The sequence below is a fragment of the Sapajus apella genome, unplaced genomic scaffold (assembly GCF_009761245.1).
Source record: "Sapajus apella isolate SASKATOON/1434 unplaced genomic scaffold, GSC_monkey_1.0 scaffold52, whole genome shotgun sequence".
Taxonomy (NCBI): Eukaryota; Metazoa; Chordata; class Mammalia; order Primates; family Cebidae; genus Sapajus; species Sapajus apella.
The window spans coordinates 2529824-2543837 of NW_022436992.1; the positions used below are offsets into that span (position 1 = coordinate 2529824).

The following is a 14014-nucleotide window of genomic DNA, read 5'->3' on the forward strand; positions in this document are numbered from 1 at the left end:
ATTAAATGGATGGCAGCTATTAACTTGGTTCTGGAACAACTCAGCAGTGCCACTATATGTGAGCATTCCTTAAAATATGAAAGTTATCCAAATAAAGGGTGAAATAAATTTCATAGTATCACTTAGTTTAAAAAAAAAAAACAGGCAAGTAACACCAGTGAACACATCAGGAGAATGTCCACAGTTAAAGAATTGCTAAGATATAGTGTTACAACACTAAAGAAGTTGAGAGAAAATGTCTCAACTGATGTGCATGCAATGATCTCCTTTGTTAAAAAATAGGAGATGTAATCCATCTTTCTAGACAATAATAAATTTTCACACAGTTCTTTCACTTCTATAAGATCTGACAACCTCTAACCCTTCCATGGATACTTACTTTTTCTCATATTGTTTTATAATTTTATTAGAGCAATGTCACTTATCTCTGAAAATAATTGTGAAATGTATTGGGGCATTCTCATGCTTCTAATAAAGACATATCCAAGACTGTGTAATTTATAAAGGAAAGAGTTTTAATCAACTCACAGTTCAGCATGGATGCGGAGGACTCAGGAAACTTACGGTCATGGTGGAAGAGAAAGCAAACATGTCCTTCTTCACATGGCTGGAGCAAGGAGAAGTATGAGAGCCAAGCTAAGGGGGAAGCCCTTATAAAACCATTAGACCTTGTGAGAACTTACTCACTATCACACCCCATGATTAAGTTAACTCCCGCTGGGTCCCTCCCACAACACTTGGGGATTAGGAGAATTATAATTTCAGATGAGATTTGGGTGAGGACATAGCCAAACCATCATAAACCACATTTTCTGCACTTCATATCTGCCTTCCTATCTGTCCATGGAACACACAGAAAGCACTTGATAGATACCACTTGATTCTTATCGAAGTGCCGTGATATAGACTGGAAGCATTCCATAATATGTATATAGATAAAGCACTCTACATTAGGTGGGCTGTGGTACACCAACCACAAAATAATATATTTATTTTTCAACATTTTTTCTTTTATTGATAAAAACTACACAAAATCTAATTGATAATTAATTTAAAAAGCAAGGTTACACATTATCTTGTGTTTAGAAATTTGTCAGCTTGGCAGTTTCATTCATTGAGCACATGGCCATGGCTCTTTTATAGCCTTAGTCCACATGAGAATGATTCTGCTGATCTTGTCATTCGGAGATCTTCAAGGCTCTCTCAGACATCCTACACAGTGAAGGCTGCCAACTGGACAAAACAAAACTCCTTCTATCATGTGCCACATATGGCATTTGTCATGAAGAGTCATTCACCCAGACTTACTGAGTTTTCTTTCCAGTAGTTTTATGGAACTTTGTGGTCAACTTTCTCTGTGGTCCGTGGTAAAACACATTTTCTTTTGATACAACATAAGCTTTAATGCTCATGTTTTGTATTAGAAACTTGACCAGGAAAAAAAAAAACAATTTAAAACAAACAAAACAAGAACAAACAGCATTTTAAAAGAAAAAAAGAAAATGAAAACAATTTAAATAAAGTCTGTGAGAGTTACAAATACCGAAAGAGGAAACCTGTTGTTTCCCCAACTTCCCACCCACCCCTGTTTATTTGCCCTCCTGTGGTTCTCCAGCCCAGGAACCATGCAGTGTAGAAAAATCAAATATACAAACAAACCTATATGTAGCTAGGGTGAAATCTATTTTTATAAGAACTTGACACTCTTACTATTTACATCCGGGAGCATTTTTTTCGTTTATGTTTTAAAGCAAAGAAAGTTCTGCAGTTCTCCCAGTTATGCTGCAGGTGCATTCGCTACCCTTTTTAAGCAGTTTGGTTTTATCTTTTCCTTTTCTCTATGCCATAAATGTTTTAACAGGAACGATGAGCTTGCTTGATTGCACGATTTCAGACACCCACTCTCCTTTAAGATGAAGGCCCTCCCTCCCCCCGTGGAGTTCCTCAATGAGGAGTTGGCTTCAGCGTTAGTTTGCAATTCTCTCAAGGTAAATGGCCGGTGCTGCCGACCTGGCGATGGTGGCGATGAAGCTGTGGTCTTGCCCTAGCTCCAGGCCGGTGCTTTCATCTTGCTCCAGAGACACTGTCTCATAGCCCTTGGTGACATGCAGAGGCTGGTGGGCCTGGCAGTACCCAATCACAGGCTGGTCATAGCTGTAATATGGCAAGGGCTTCACATGGTGTGGCATCTGGATATGAGAAACAGAAAGATTGGTTGATTATAAAATTGCTTTGGAAAGATTGGACAGCACTCATCAGATTTATTTTTATTCTCTTTCATGCTGTTTCAAGTCAACTACAGATTCAACCACAAATAAACATTAACAAAATAATGATTACCATATAACTCAATATTGTTTTGTCAGCATATTATATGTATATACTTTGTCCATAAAATAATATATGTCAAGTTTTCATTTCTCTAGCTAGCTAGCTAGCCATTGCAATAACAGAAAGTTAGAAACAACCTAAATGCCCCAGGAATTTTAAAATTGATTATGTAGATCCTACCTTTGAATACAGACCTTAAAAATATAGGGGAAGAGCTCTGTTGTAATATGGCAAGATACAGTATGAAATAGAAAAAAATTCAGGTGAGAAAGAATATATAGTATGATCTATTTTTATTTTTATTGATATATATAAGCACATATGTAACTTCTTATTTGAGATCTATATACAATTGAAATCTTTACTATCATCATACACAACTTTTATTTAGTTTCAAAAAACAATCACAATTTCCCATAGATTATTTCTAATACTTTATCCCATATCAATACTGGACCAAAGAACTCTAGAATCATGGGAGAAGGCACATCTTTATGTTCATAATATGTAATATTATTGATTTTCAAGCCAGCAGGCCAAATGTGTGTCTAATGTTAGTATAATAAATCTGAAAAATGGTCTGTAGAAATTCCATTAATGTAAAAAGCAGAAAATATCAGTTATAATAATTTTGAATTTTGGTGGAGCATTTTATTAAACCACAAATTTCTGATAAAATGTATTCCAAATTTAGAAAAAGGCAAATGATGTTTGCTTACTTCTTGCTCTCATGCTAGAATATTTCTCATACTTGCTAGATACAATTTGACACTCTTGATAAACAATCCACAATGATAAAAGTGCAAAGGCCCCACTGCCCTCTCAGGTTAGAAGATGTGGCAGGTTTTAAACTATTGACTTTCAGCTTTGACTTCCCTTCTGTGGTTGCTTTTAGAATGCTGAGGCTGGGACTTTGCAAACCACGTATCTGCTTTGTTTGTGGTTTTATGTTAGGCTTTGCCAATGGAGGGAGATGGTAAAGCTTAGCAGGGAGAGTGGAATTGCTCCCATTGTTGGCTTCCTCTGTTTCTTCCTGCTCCGGGATTTACCCTACTGGCATTCTTCATTCTGACTATATCAGTTTATTCCCATAGCAGCAGGTGCTGCCTATTTGCAGTATTTCCAACATTTGCCGTATATTCAAAACGTTTGACCTCATCAACCCCTCCTCAGAGATACCAGCACTAGCATCAGAGAGGTTTGCGGTCACCACCACAAAGCCTCTCCTCCAAGCTTATAAGTCTTAATGATCTTCCTTTTGTTCCCTCAGCCCTGCAAGAGGCTAAGGGTGGTAGCTACTTCCTAACATTGCTGTTTCAGTGATACCACGGCAATATCTTAGCCTTTGCATAAACTTAGTTCATAACTCTATATCCAGTTAGCATCCTTTCTAAAAATTCTTTCTTAAAATAACTTATATTGTATCAGTTAAGAATTCTATGTCGAGTTAGCATTCTTTCCAAAATTTCTTTCTTAAAATAACTGATATTTTGTCAGTCTTCCGATGAACTATGTTTGAATTCTTCTGTGTCTAAAAGTGCAGATACGATTGTTTTGATTTTATAATTTACTAGAAAATTAAGCACCAAAGGTCTTATGGCTCCCTATATTGTAAGGAGTTAACCAGCCTTAAATATAATTTAGCAAACATTTTTAGAAGTCATTCCTCTGTTTACTATGCAAGTTCCTCAAATGCTTTTAAAACTATCTCTAGTATTTTCTTGCTGGCATTTTTACTAACATGATTAACACGACTTTGACACAAATTCACTGTCTATTTGTATGATAATTATGTTTTTAACACCTGTATGCTTATTAAGATGCAAGTCACCTCCTCACAGTTTTTAAGATTTAGATTAAAGCAATGTTTTCTATGGACAATTACAACTCATTAGTAGGTTATGAAATCAATTTAGTGAATCCAAATAAGCATTAAAAAATTAAATTAGCTCGAATAGAAAGTAACAGATTATAGAGTAAGGATAAGTTGTTTCATGAGAGTTTTGTTTTAAATTTATGTGTGTGCATATCAATGTGTATCCTGAGTCACACTGTAAATTTTGAAAATTAGGAATAGTAAAAGATGTTTTTGAAAAATACTTGGTCAAAGCACATATTCAGATTACAATTTATTTACAGTGATTGGCAATAGCCTAGATAAAGTCTCATTCCGTTTTTACTATTCCTTCTCTATTAACTCATATAACTCACTGTTTTTCACAGTAAGTTGGGTAATTAAGTCAATAGGTAATGCTTTGTTTCTGTTTTGTTGTTGCTTTACTTCTAAAGGAAGGTAAAAACTATTTTCAGGAAGTCTTTTATGAAATAGTAACAAGAGTATTTCTCGTCAAACAAGCTATTGATAAAATCTTAAATATACCATTCTATTATTTTAAAGAGTTGCAAAAAATGAATACTAGGTCAGAGTTATGATTGATGATAAAGAGACATTTTAAAAATTGGACCTTAATTGCTGTGCTGACAGAGAGAGCTATGAGCAAACTGTAAGGCGATGTGCCCAAATCACTAAATACAAATAAAAGTTAGGTCTACTCTACCTCACCCCAAATCTATTGTTTCATTTTGTTTTGCTTTTATTATTTCTTAATCAGTGAGACCTCTTTCAATAAGTACCGGTTCACACGTAAAATGTTGATCAGCGGGTTCTATTTTAGGAAACCTCATAGGATTTTTCAGTGTGTCAGATTCCTGGAGATATGTGTGATTGGTGTCATGGGTCACTAAAACTCCAAGAAAGCATAGAAATGTAAGAAGAAACTTTGTGCTGACATTTCAGCAGGGAGAACGTTTTGAAAAAGGACTTCCTAAGGGTAATACAGCCCATTTGTACTCTCTTGTTAAAGGGTAAAGTAACATAACTTGAAAATCACATAAAAATTTAGCAAATTATTTTCAAATGGAAAAATTCACTGAGTATAAAATATTAGTTCTACAATTTCACTTAAAGAAATTACTAATTTTCTGCAAATTAGCCAAATTACTAAAAGATATCAAAATGAACATTAAATATGAGTTGTGGCTCTGTTTACAGTCTTGTAGCACTGTCAATGGTCTTCACGAAGAGGAGCTACTTGAATTCACAGACGTGTATACAACAGTGAATGTGAGAGGAAGTCAGGGCCTTAGGGATCTTTTTGCACAACCAGGTGACTTTACAGATGAAAATAAGTAGCTCATAAGTGAACCTTATTGAATTTGCAATGTTTACTTAAAGCCTTTCAATTTTACCTGTAGTGGGAGAGAACAATTTTGTAGCTAAGAAATCATAGCATTTCTCTTCAAATTAAGTTAACTTAAATGTCAAGGGACATGCATTAACTGCAAAGCTTTAGGTTTATATATTATACCATTCCCAAACTCAGAACATTTGTTTAACTATTATAGTGGTAGTTTATTTTTTTATACCACTAAAAAAAAGGGGGCTCACGTCATTTTCTCTATTGTAGCTGAGACAGGCTTAAAACCTCTTGCAGGGTAAAAACCATTGTAAAGTTCTCTCCTGCACAACAGACCAATAGCAAGAATTCAAGAACCAAGTAAATTGGCAAGCTTTGAAAGAATATCTGAAATGTTTGCTCTTTTACTCTTAAAGTCTATTCCATAGGGCACTATGTAATCAACTGAATTCCTGGTTTCTGAGGAACTTAGAGACTGAGGTCTTATACATTGTAGTAATAGTGTACAGTACATTAACCACCTGGGCCCCTGTGTGTGTTATTGTTTCCTTTCCAGCAGAAAAAACAAAGTATCCTTAAGTTTTGCTTAATTCAGATTTGGTATTTTTGTAAATGTGTTCTCAGAGCCTCTCCAAACGGTTCTGTGTTCCATCAGCTCTCTGATCAGCTCTACTCTATAGCACAGCAGAAAAACACTATTTAAAGATGTCCTCGTTAGCACACTTGACTGCTCATTGACTGCACTGGAAGCTACACTTTATTTACAGATAATGGGTGTGGAGCATAGGAGTTAAAAATCACTTAGAGAAATATATTCTACTATTCCTAAATTCTGCCATTTGCCACTCTGAAGTATATGAGCACTTTCACATAAATCACATTAAATTTTTTTTTCATACAGTGATATTTTATAACTAAATCTCAAATAGGCTATGAAGAGGAGGAACCATTATGACTAATTATAAGTCACTTCAATCCTCTTGATCTTCAGGTAACTAACTCCTCTGAAAAGGGATAATAGTGAATACTCTCAGGGTTCTCTGACCTCTATAAATTTCAGAGAACCCTAAAAATATTCCTCCCTGATACTGAAAAAAGAAGGAATACATTGAAGGGACATGGTCATACTGGAGTTTTACTCAACACTGACAGTGTCTTTCTTGAAAGGCGATATGTCTTTTGTCTTACAGTTTCCATTAGAGAGATGCACACACAGGATGGGTCACAGATTGACTCATTAACAAGCCCTTCAGTCCTATTTTCTGTGCTAAGAAGCTTAGAAACTTTTGTGTATGTTCTGGTTTTCTAAAAACATCATTTATCATTTGGTCAGAGGATGTCTTTCTTCAAATACACTGAAAAGTAAAAAATGACAATTTTTTTCAACTATTGGGGTTCATAATGTTAGTGATTCAAAAAAAGAAGTCAGGGAGAGAGCATATTTTTCACTCTTGGGAGGAAAGGTAAAATTATAGAGGACTTTGTGGAGTTTCACAATCTGGAAATGGATTTGGATCTCATAATTCTACATCTATCATAATTATATTTAAAATGAGAACTGAATGTGTTTGTACAGTAGATGAGAGAACAATGTGAAATGGACTCTTGATATATGTGATCACGAAAGGCTTTTGAAGTTCAGTTTTGTTATAAGCATGAAATTCCAATATTGTGACCCGCTTTTCTCAAAGGTATTAGCATTAGTTGTAAGTCATTTAAGGGTCGGATCATTCTAAAATTACCATGAACTATCATTAGTCTTATTTATTAACTTTTCATGAACATTGTTCACATTTCAGCATGAGTTCTTTCAATTGAAGTCATAAAAAGTTGATTTTCAATTTTCTAAATGACATTTGGTCTCTAATTTTCAGAATTAAAGGATAGTGTCTAACTACTTAGGCCATTTACAAAGTACCAGCATATAAATCCAGATGAAGAATTCAATGCAATTGAATTGCTTAATGAAGATAGACACTTTGCTTATTGAAAGTAAAATTAATTTTAAAATGAAGGTCAATAACTAAATGAATATATCTTAGCCATTAGATATTCTGGCTATATTAGTATGTGATAAGAATGTGCAAGGAAAAAGTACATGTAAATAAGTTTGGGTCACGATTTTTGTCAGGAACTTTGATTAATCAAATAGAGCCTCAACTCATTTAACTTAGACAAAAGGGAAATTTAATTGGCTCATAGAATACAAGAAAGGATATAATGGCTAAACTGAAGGATGAACAAAGATACCACTGAGTATTAGGAACAACTGAACCTAGGAACACAAATGTCCTCAGGGTTCTGTCAATCAAACAGGTCTGATAGTTTCAGGCTGCAAAATGGCTTCCTACACCTGACAGACACGTAACTGTGACAGCTCCCAAGTTTTACATATTCCACTCATGGTAGATTACATTGTGGCTATAGTTATTTCTAGGTCCCCTCACAAAAAGGTGTGGTGTCTACTTTCCTTTACCTAGAATACAGCCTGGCCTTATAATTTCTCTTGGCCAATAGAACACAGTGACAGTGACATTGTGTGAGTTCCAGGAACCTAACCTATCTAGCCATTACCCTGTGAACATTCTTGGGCTATTTTGCCAGAGGATGGAAGCTATGTGGGGTGATTATGGCATCTTAGACCAGCCAGCCTCCCCTAGAACTCATAGGAGCTCATCACAAGCACATGTGCACCACAGCAAAGTCCACAAAAGGTCCTGGATAAGCAGAATTGCTCAGCTAAGCCTAGCTCATATTGCCAACACCCACAGACTGAAATGTACATTGTCTGTTGTAAACCAATCAGTTTGGGTGTGGTTTGTTATACAGTAAAACAAACAGAGCAGCTTCTATTACCAAGAGGTTCTGTACTATGGGGTCATAAAATATATGAAAAGGTCTTGATTATTTTATCTTAGTAGTCTATATCCCTGAAACATTTTACTATACTTACAATGTCCAATATTTATATAGAGTAAGTTGAATCAACTTAACAGTTCTGGTCATGGGAAGGAAGTTTTGCAAGGATAAAAGAGCTCCAAGACAACCAAAAATTGATTATTCTGATGACTAGAAAACTTATTTTACAACACTATTTTGAGAAAGTACCTTGAGCTCAAAAGTTAATCGTTTTGGAAAACCAAACACTGCATATTCTCACTCATAAGTGGGTGTTGAACAATGAGAACACATGGACACAGGGAGGGAAACATCACACACTAGGGCCTGTTGGGGGTTGGCGGGACTAGGGGAGGGATAGCAGGGGCTGAGGGGATTGGGGAGGGATAACATTAGGAGAAACACCTAATGTAGGTGACAGGGGGATGGATGCAGCAAACCACCATGGCATGTATATATCTATGTAACAATCCTGCATAACCTGCACATGTACCCCAGAACTTAAGTATAAAAAAATATGTTAACTGCTCTGTACTAAGATGGAAATTTGAGTCCTGATCTTTAATTACTAACTCCAATTTACCATTCCAATTAACGTTGTAAAATGTTTTTATTTTTTTATTTTAGAAAATCTTAAAAGGAAAACAAGAAGATAATAGTGCAAATTGATGCCTCATTTCCATTTCTTTTCTTATGGGCTAAAATGTGTATAGTAGATGGAGCATGTAAAATGCATAATACTCAACATACTAGATGTTGGCTTTTTATACTGGTTGGACTCTTCGGACAATTTTAAACTTTCATTTTGACAAATATTTCTCTATAGCATTTGTTTGTCTTGTCCTATTGCTATTTAGAGGTAGGAATGTGTACTATATGTGCACTCAACAGTTATCCAAATTTTAACTTTTAAGCCAGTAAGGGGATAACAGAACTGAACATCCACTGCATCTTTATTGCTCTTCTACCAGAATTTGTTGCCTATGAGGTGCCCAGAGAGTTGATTAAGTTAACGAATGAGGTACTAGCCATCTTTGAAGTTAGCTTTGACTCCATTAACTGGGAAGCTTATTACATTAGCAGCACTCTCAGCATTCAGTGAGGTTTTAGGCTAATGAGCTGGATTAATTAACTGGTATTAATTTCTAAAGGTTTTTCTTCTGTAGCTTGGCCCCTAATTTAGAAAAAGTCTCCCCAACAGTGCATTGTAAGCAAACACCCTATTTAAGTGAATTTACATGAATTTGCCTCCAAAGTACTTAACTAAAAATACAGATGATAGAATTTCCAATCACATAACTTTTTTCTTTGCAAAAAAAAAAAAAAATAATAATTGTCTAAATTTTAGTGATATACAGAAGACAAGTTTCTCCTAAAATGGAAAACAGTGATTATTACTTGGCCCCAAATTCCCTCCAGGAAAATTAAAACCATACAAAAGTAAACTAACAGAAACAAATCCTATCAGCCTATACAACAGAGTCAACTCAAAGGCATGTTTGTTTTAATCCCTTCTTAGCAATTTGAAAAAGGAAATGAAAGCAGGAATGCCAGTACTAAGAAGGTATAATCAGCATTAGAGAGTTTTCCATCAAGTTCACTTGCAGTTTCTCCAATATTCAGAGCAGCCTATTTTAGTTTCCATATGAATTTGTGTAGTCTTCTATTTGGATCTGTATTAAACCCTTTCTAGTGCCCTTACCTTGTTTTACCTAACAACATGCATCTTGCCTAAGCAGAATGCAACTGATTTGTTTGCCTTTTGAAGATTTTGAAGATATACTCACTTCGTGACCCTCCCAATGCCTCTGATCTGACCGTGTAGTTGGCATTCAGTAAAACCTAGGAAATTAGTTAACAAATGTAAAAATGAAATGAAATTCACATGTAATGGAGGTGATTGAGTTTCTTTTAGTCATGTATCTCTGTAAAGCAGAATTGCATATCCCATGGCAAGAGTTTAGAACTTACAAACAGACACAGAAGGAAGAAAACTGCAGAGGACATAAACATGCTTGATAAAGTGAAATGATTACCATGATTCTAATAGAGTTTAAATATAATTTCTTGGAAGACTGGCTGGTCCTCATGAAAAGAGGCATTGAGATGTAGAGGAGAAGCCTATTTAGAAAACGCAATTAAAATTTTTATTCTGATCGAATGTGTTTTAGAACAGCATGGCAGAATGATTCATAAATAACACTGGTCACATATTTTAAATAAATTGCAAAAGTCTAGGTTAATGCCTGGATCTCTGCCATAGAGTGTATGCTATTAAGGAGTAATTATATGGAAGTGAATTTGCCATAATAGTTCATTTATTTATGCATTCATTTCATTATTCCCACGGTAAATATTTATCACAGAGGTTGGCAAACTTTTTCTCTAAAGGGTCAATAGTAAACATTTCAGATTTGCAACCCATACAGTCTCTATCATAAGTACAGAACTCTGTAACAACCACTTAATTCTGCCTTTATCATGGGAGAATAGGCTTGGACAAAACGTAAATGAATGAACATGGCTGTTTCCATAAAACTTTATGAACACTGACTTGGGATTTCATTTAATGTTCATATGTTAAAAAAATATTTATTTTCATTTGATTTTTTTGTTTCTTACCATTAAAAAAACTAAAAGTATTTAGGTTTTGGGCCAGTTTTCTTTGAGTTAGGCCTTGTGCTAGGAGCTGGGTATATAAAGAAGAATAAAATAAGGGTGCTGTACTCAAGAGCTTATTAAGAACTGACAGAATGAGACAAACCTAATTCCACTTCCCTGTGGTTTAGACTGCATAATACAGATCAGTAAAGCCAAGGTAGAAAAGCACTCCCAGCTGGCGGGCATTGCAGATTTCACTGTGAAGATCCAGGTCTTCTCAGGAATAAAGCTCTCAGTGCATCCCAGACAATGAGCCGGACTCACGTAACCTTGGTACTTGGAAGTCAGACTTCAGCCTTCAGGAGGGAGTGCTAAAGTCGCCATTCAGGTCATTTAGATCAAACATACTCTGGTAGGATAAAAGCCCACTGACCTTTTAGAGGTGATCTTACAGGGACAATCTTAAGCCAGCAAACCTGCCCCTGGGTGTATGATGGCTTATAACTCAAGGCCTGGGAGAACTGGTGATTTTGTAAAAGAGGTCAGGTTCACAAGTTATCTAATCATAAACTGGGTTTGTTTTTTTTTCCACCTATTTTATGTATGTGTGTGTGTAGAAGTTAAAAACAAGCCTTTATTTTATTTCTCAATTTCACCAAGTGTTTTCCTCCTATACCTGGACTTTTGTACTTACTATTCTCTTTGCCTGGGATCTCCTTCTTCCCCTCCCCTCTTTTTATTGCAATGGGCTTGAGTTTCAGAGTCAGTATCCTGTTTCTACAGGGGCCTTCTCTAACCACCTGTTTAAAATGCCATCCACCCTGATTCACATGTGTAAACCATTTCCTGTTTCAATTTCTTATGTTTCTTCATAGCATTAAAAAAATGTTAAATATTCTCAATGATGCTTATATTTCTCCTTTACTAACAGTTTATGCCAATATGAGCTCCGTGATGTCAGAGAACTTTTATGACTAGTTTGCTGCTGTGTGTAGAATGGCTTCAATAAATATGTGATATAAGAATGTGTGAATTTGAGAGATATTTATTAGTGAATTGGGTTGTATTTGGAAGAAGTTTACCTCTATAGCTGTGAGCGTCTCCCTTTCCTTTTCCTTTCTCTACCATCTCCCACCCATTCATACTTTCAAATTAAACAGGGGATCTAGAATCACAGGCCATTTTCAGTCTACAAATATTGGCATGCCTGGCATTGTGATGAAAGCTAAAGATATTAGAATGACTAAAGCTGTCCAGAACCTTAAGGAACCTGTAGCCTAATATGAAATAGAAATGTAAGTGGATTTTTGTAATGTAACTTCATTTGTGGTGAAATGCTATACTGGAGATGTGTCAAAAGTGACAGGGGAAGAAAGCAGAGGAAGGGGATGACTATCAGGTGGTTTCTGAGCCAAAGAATGGGTGCTCATGAAGTCAGCAAGAGACAGACTGGTGCGTGTAGCTTCCATAAACAGACAGCACCTGTGCTGCTGCTGCCCTGGTCACTGGCCACATATGTACAAGCAGCCTACAACCCAGGTGGTACGTATCGAAAAGCTACTTGTAGTCCAATCTCGGTTTATCTAACTCACACACAAATTGCCCATGTGTAGAAAGGAAACCCCTCGATCACTTTAGCCATTATCCTCACCAGCCAGCCCAACACTGACTTAGCTTTTTGGAAAAAAAAAAAAAAATCATCCCTACCTTCTAATAAGCAGTGAAGACTAACCATGGGCCTGGGATGTATAAGGACAGGTCATGAATTTGGCTGTTTCTCTGCTGCTGAAAAACAAAACAATCGACCTTAGCCACCCCTGATTCAGAAGCCAAGAGCAGCGATTTGAGCTGCAAAGTGCCTTTAGAACAGTGGTTCTTGGTCCTGGCTGCAACTTTGACAAATCTGTAGTGATTTAAAAAATACTTAATGTCTGGTCTCTATCCAAGATCAATTAGATCAAAATTTCTAGGGTATGGCCCAGATCACACTATGTTTAAAAAGCATCCGTGGTGATTCAAATGTGTAAGCTGTGTTGACAACACCACTTAATGTTAAATTTAGGTTACTTTTGCCTAAAGATGTAGGCCCAGCAGGGAGTACACAGTATGATTGAACTAATTCCCTATGCCTGCCTGGAGATCACTTGACTCAAAACAAAGCAGACTGCTTCCCAATCAGAAACCACCAAATGCAGTGTACACCTGTGTATTTTTGAGCCTCCAACTAAACTTTCCATTCTCTTAAGTTCATTGCTACTAATTATTCTGTATCACCAATTTGAGCATCTTCACTTGGCCCTATTTATATTCCTGTTGGTAATTAAACTGCCATCTTTTTAGTTATCATCAATTTGGTTGTGTATATATTCCATTCTTTTGTCTGAAGTTAGGTGTAATTCAGTTGGGTAAGTTTAACAGCCATCATTATACACATGTTTTCTAAATAGCTACTTGTAGGTGAATTTACCTTGTGTTGATGGCAAACTGCCCACAAATGTTCAGTCAGCTGGAGAACTCCTTTGGCTAAATGTTGTCACAATCTATTTCTTTTATTTTTTTTTTAAGTAATTTAATTTACTGAGATGGTAGTAATAGCCCATTCCACTTTGCACTATAGGGAAGAAAGGATATTTTTATCTACTTAAAAGCTAATAAAGACTCTCACTGTTGAAAAATATTCAAATCTCCCAATTGTTTCCATCAAGCAATGAATTTAAAAGAACAGAAAAAGAATTAAAACCCCAAAGTGTTAGCAAATAAGCAATAATGACAAAGAGAAACTTAGGGGAGGACCATTAAATTTATCTCTGCTTTAAAGCAACCTGATGCTCAAATATTAATACATAGGGCGACTATGAAAGGATGTCCTCTTGACACTGGAAATAATAAGCATTGACACATAATTGATGAAATTAGCCATTTGTAGGAGTAAATCATAGGAGATGATCTGTATGTGTGAGACTACAGAGAAGAGCTTGCAAAAGCTG

General features: G+C 35.8%; 1 protein-coding gene across 2 annotated transcripts in view; it reads right to left on the reverse strand.

Annotated features, from left to right (window-relative positions):
* Positions 1-867: 867 nt before the first annotated feature.
* The window catches only part of LRRTM4 (leucine rich repeat transmembrane neuronal 4), a 777341-nt gene continuing 764194 nt past the window's right edge, over positions 868-14014 (reverse strand). Inside the window, exon 3 of one of the 2 annotated variants that reach the window (XM_032243473.1) lies at positions 868-2189. In XM_032243473.1, the coding sequence (XP_032099364.1) occupies positions 1968-2189 (222 nt within the window). In that variant the 3' untranslated portion in view covers positions 868-1967. The remainder of the gene's footprint in view (positions 2190-14014) is intronic. The other variant, XM_032243474.1, reaches the window with a different exon arrangement.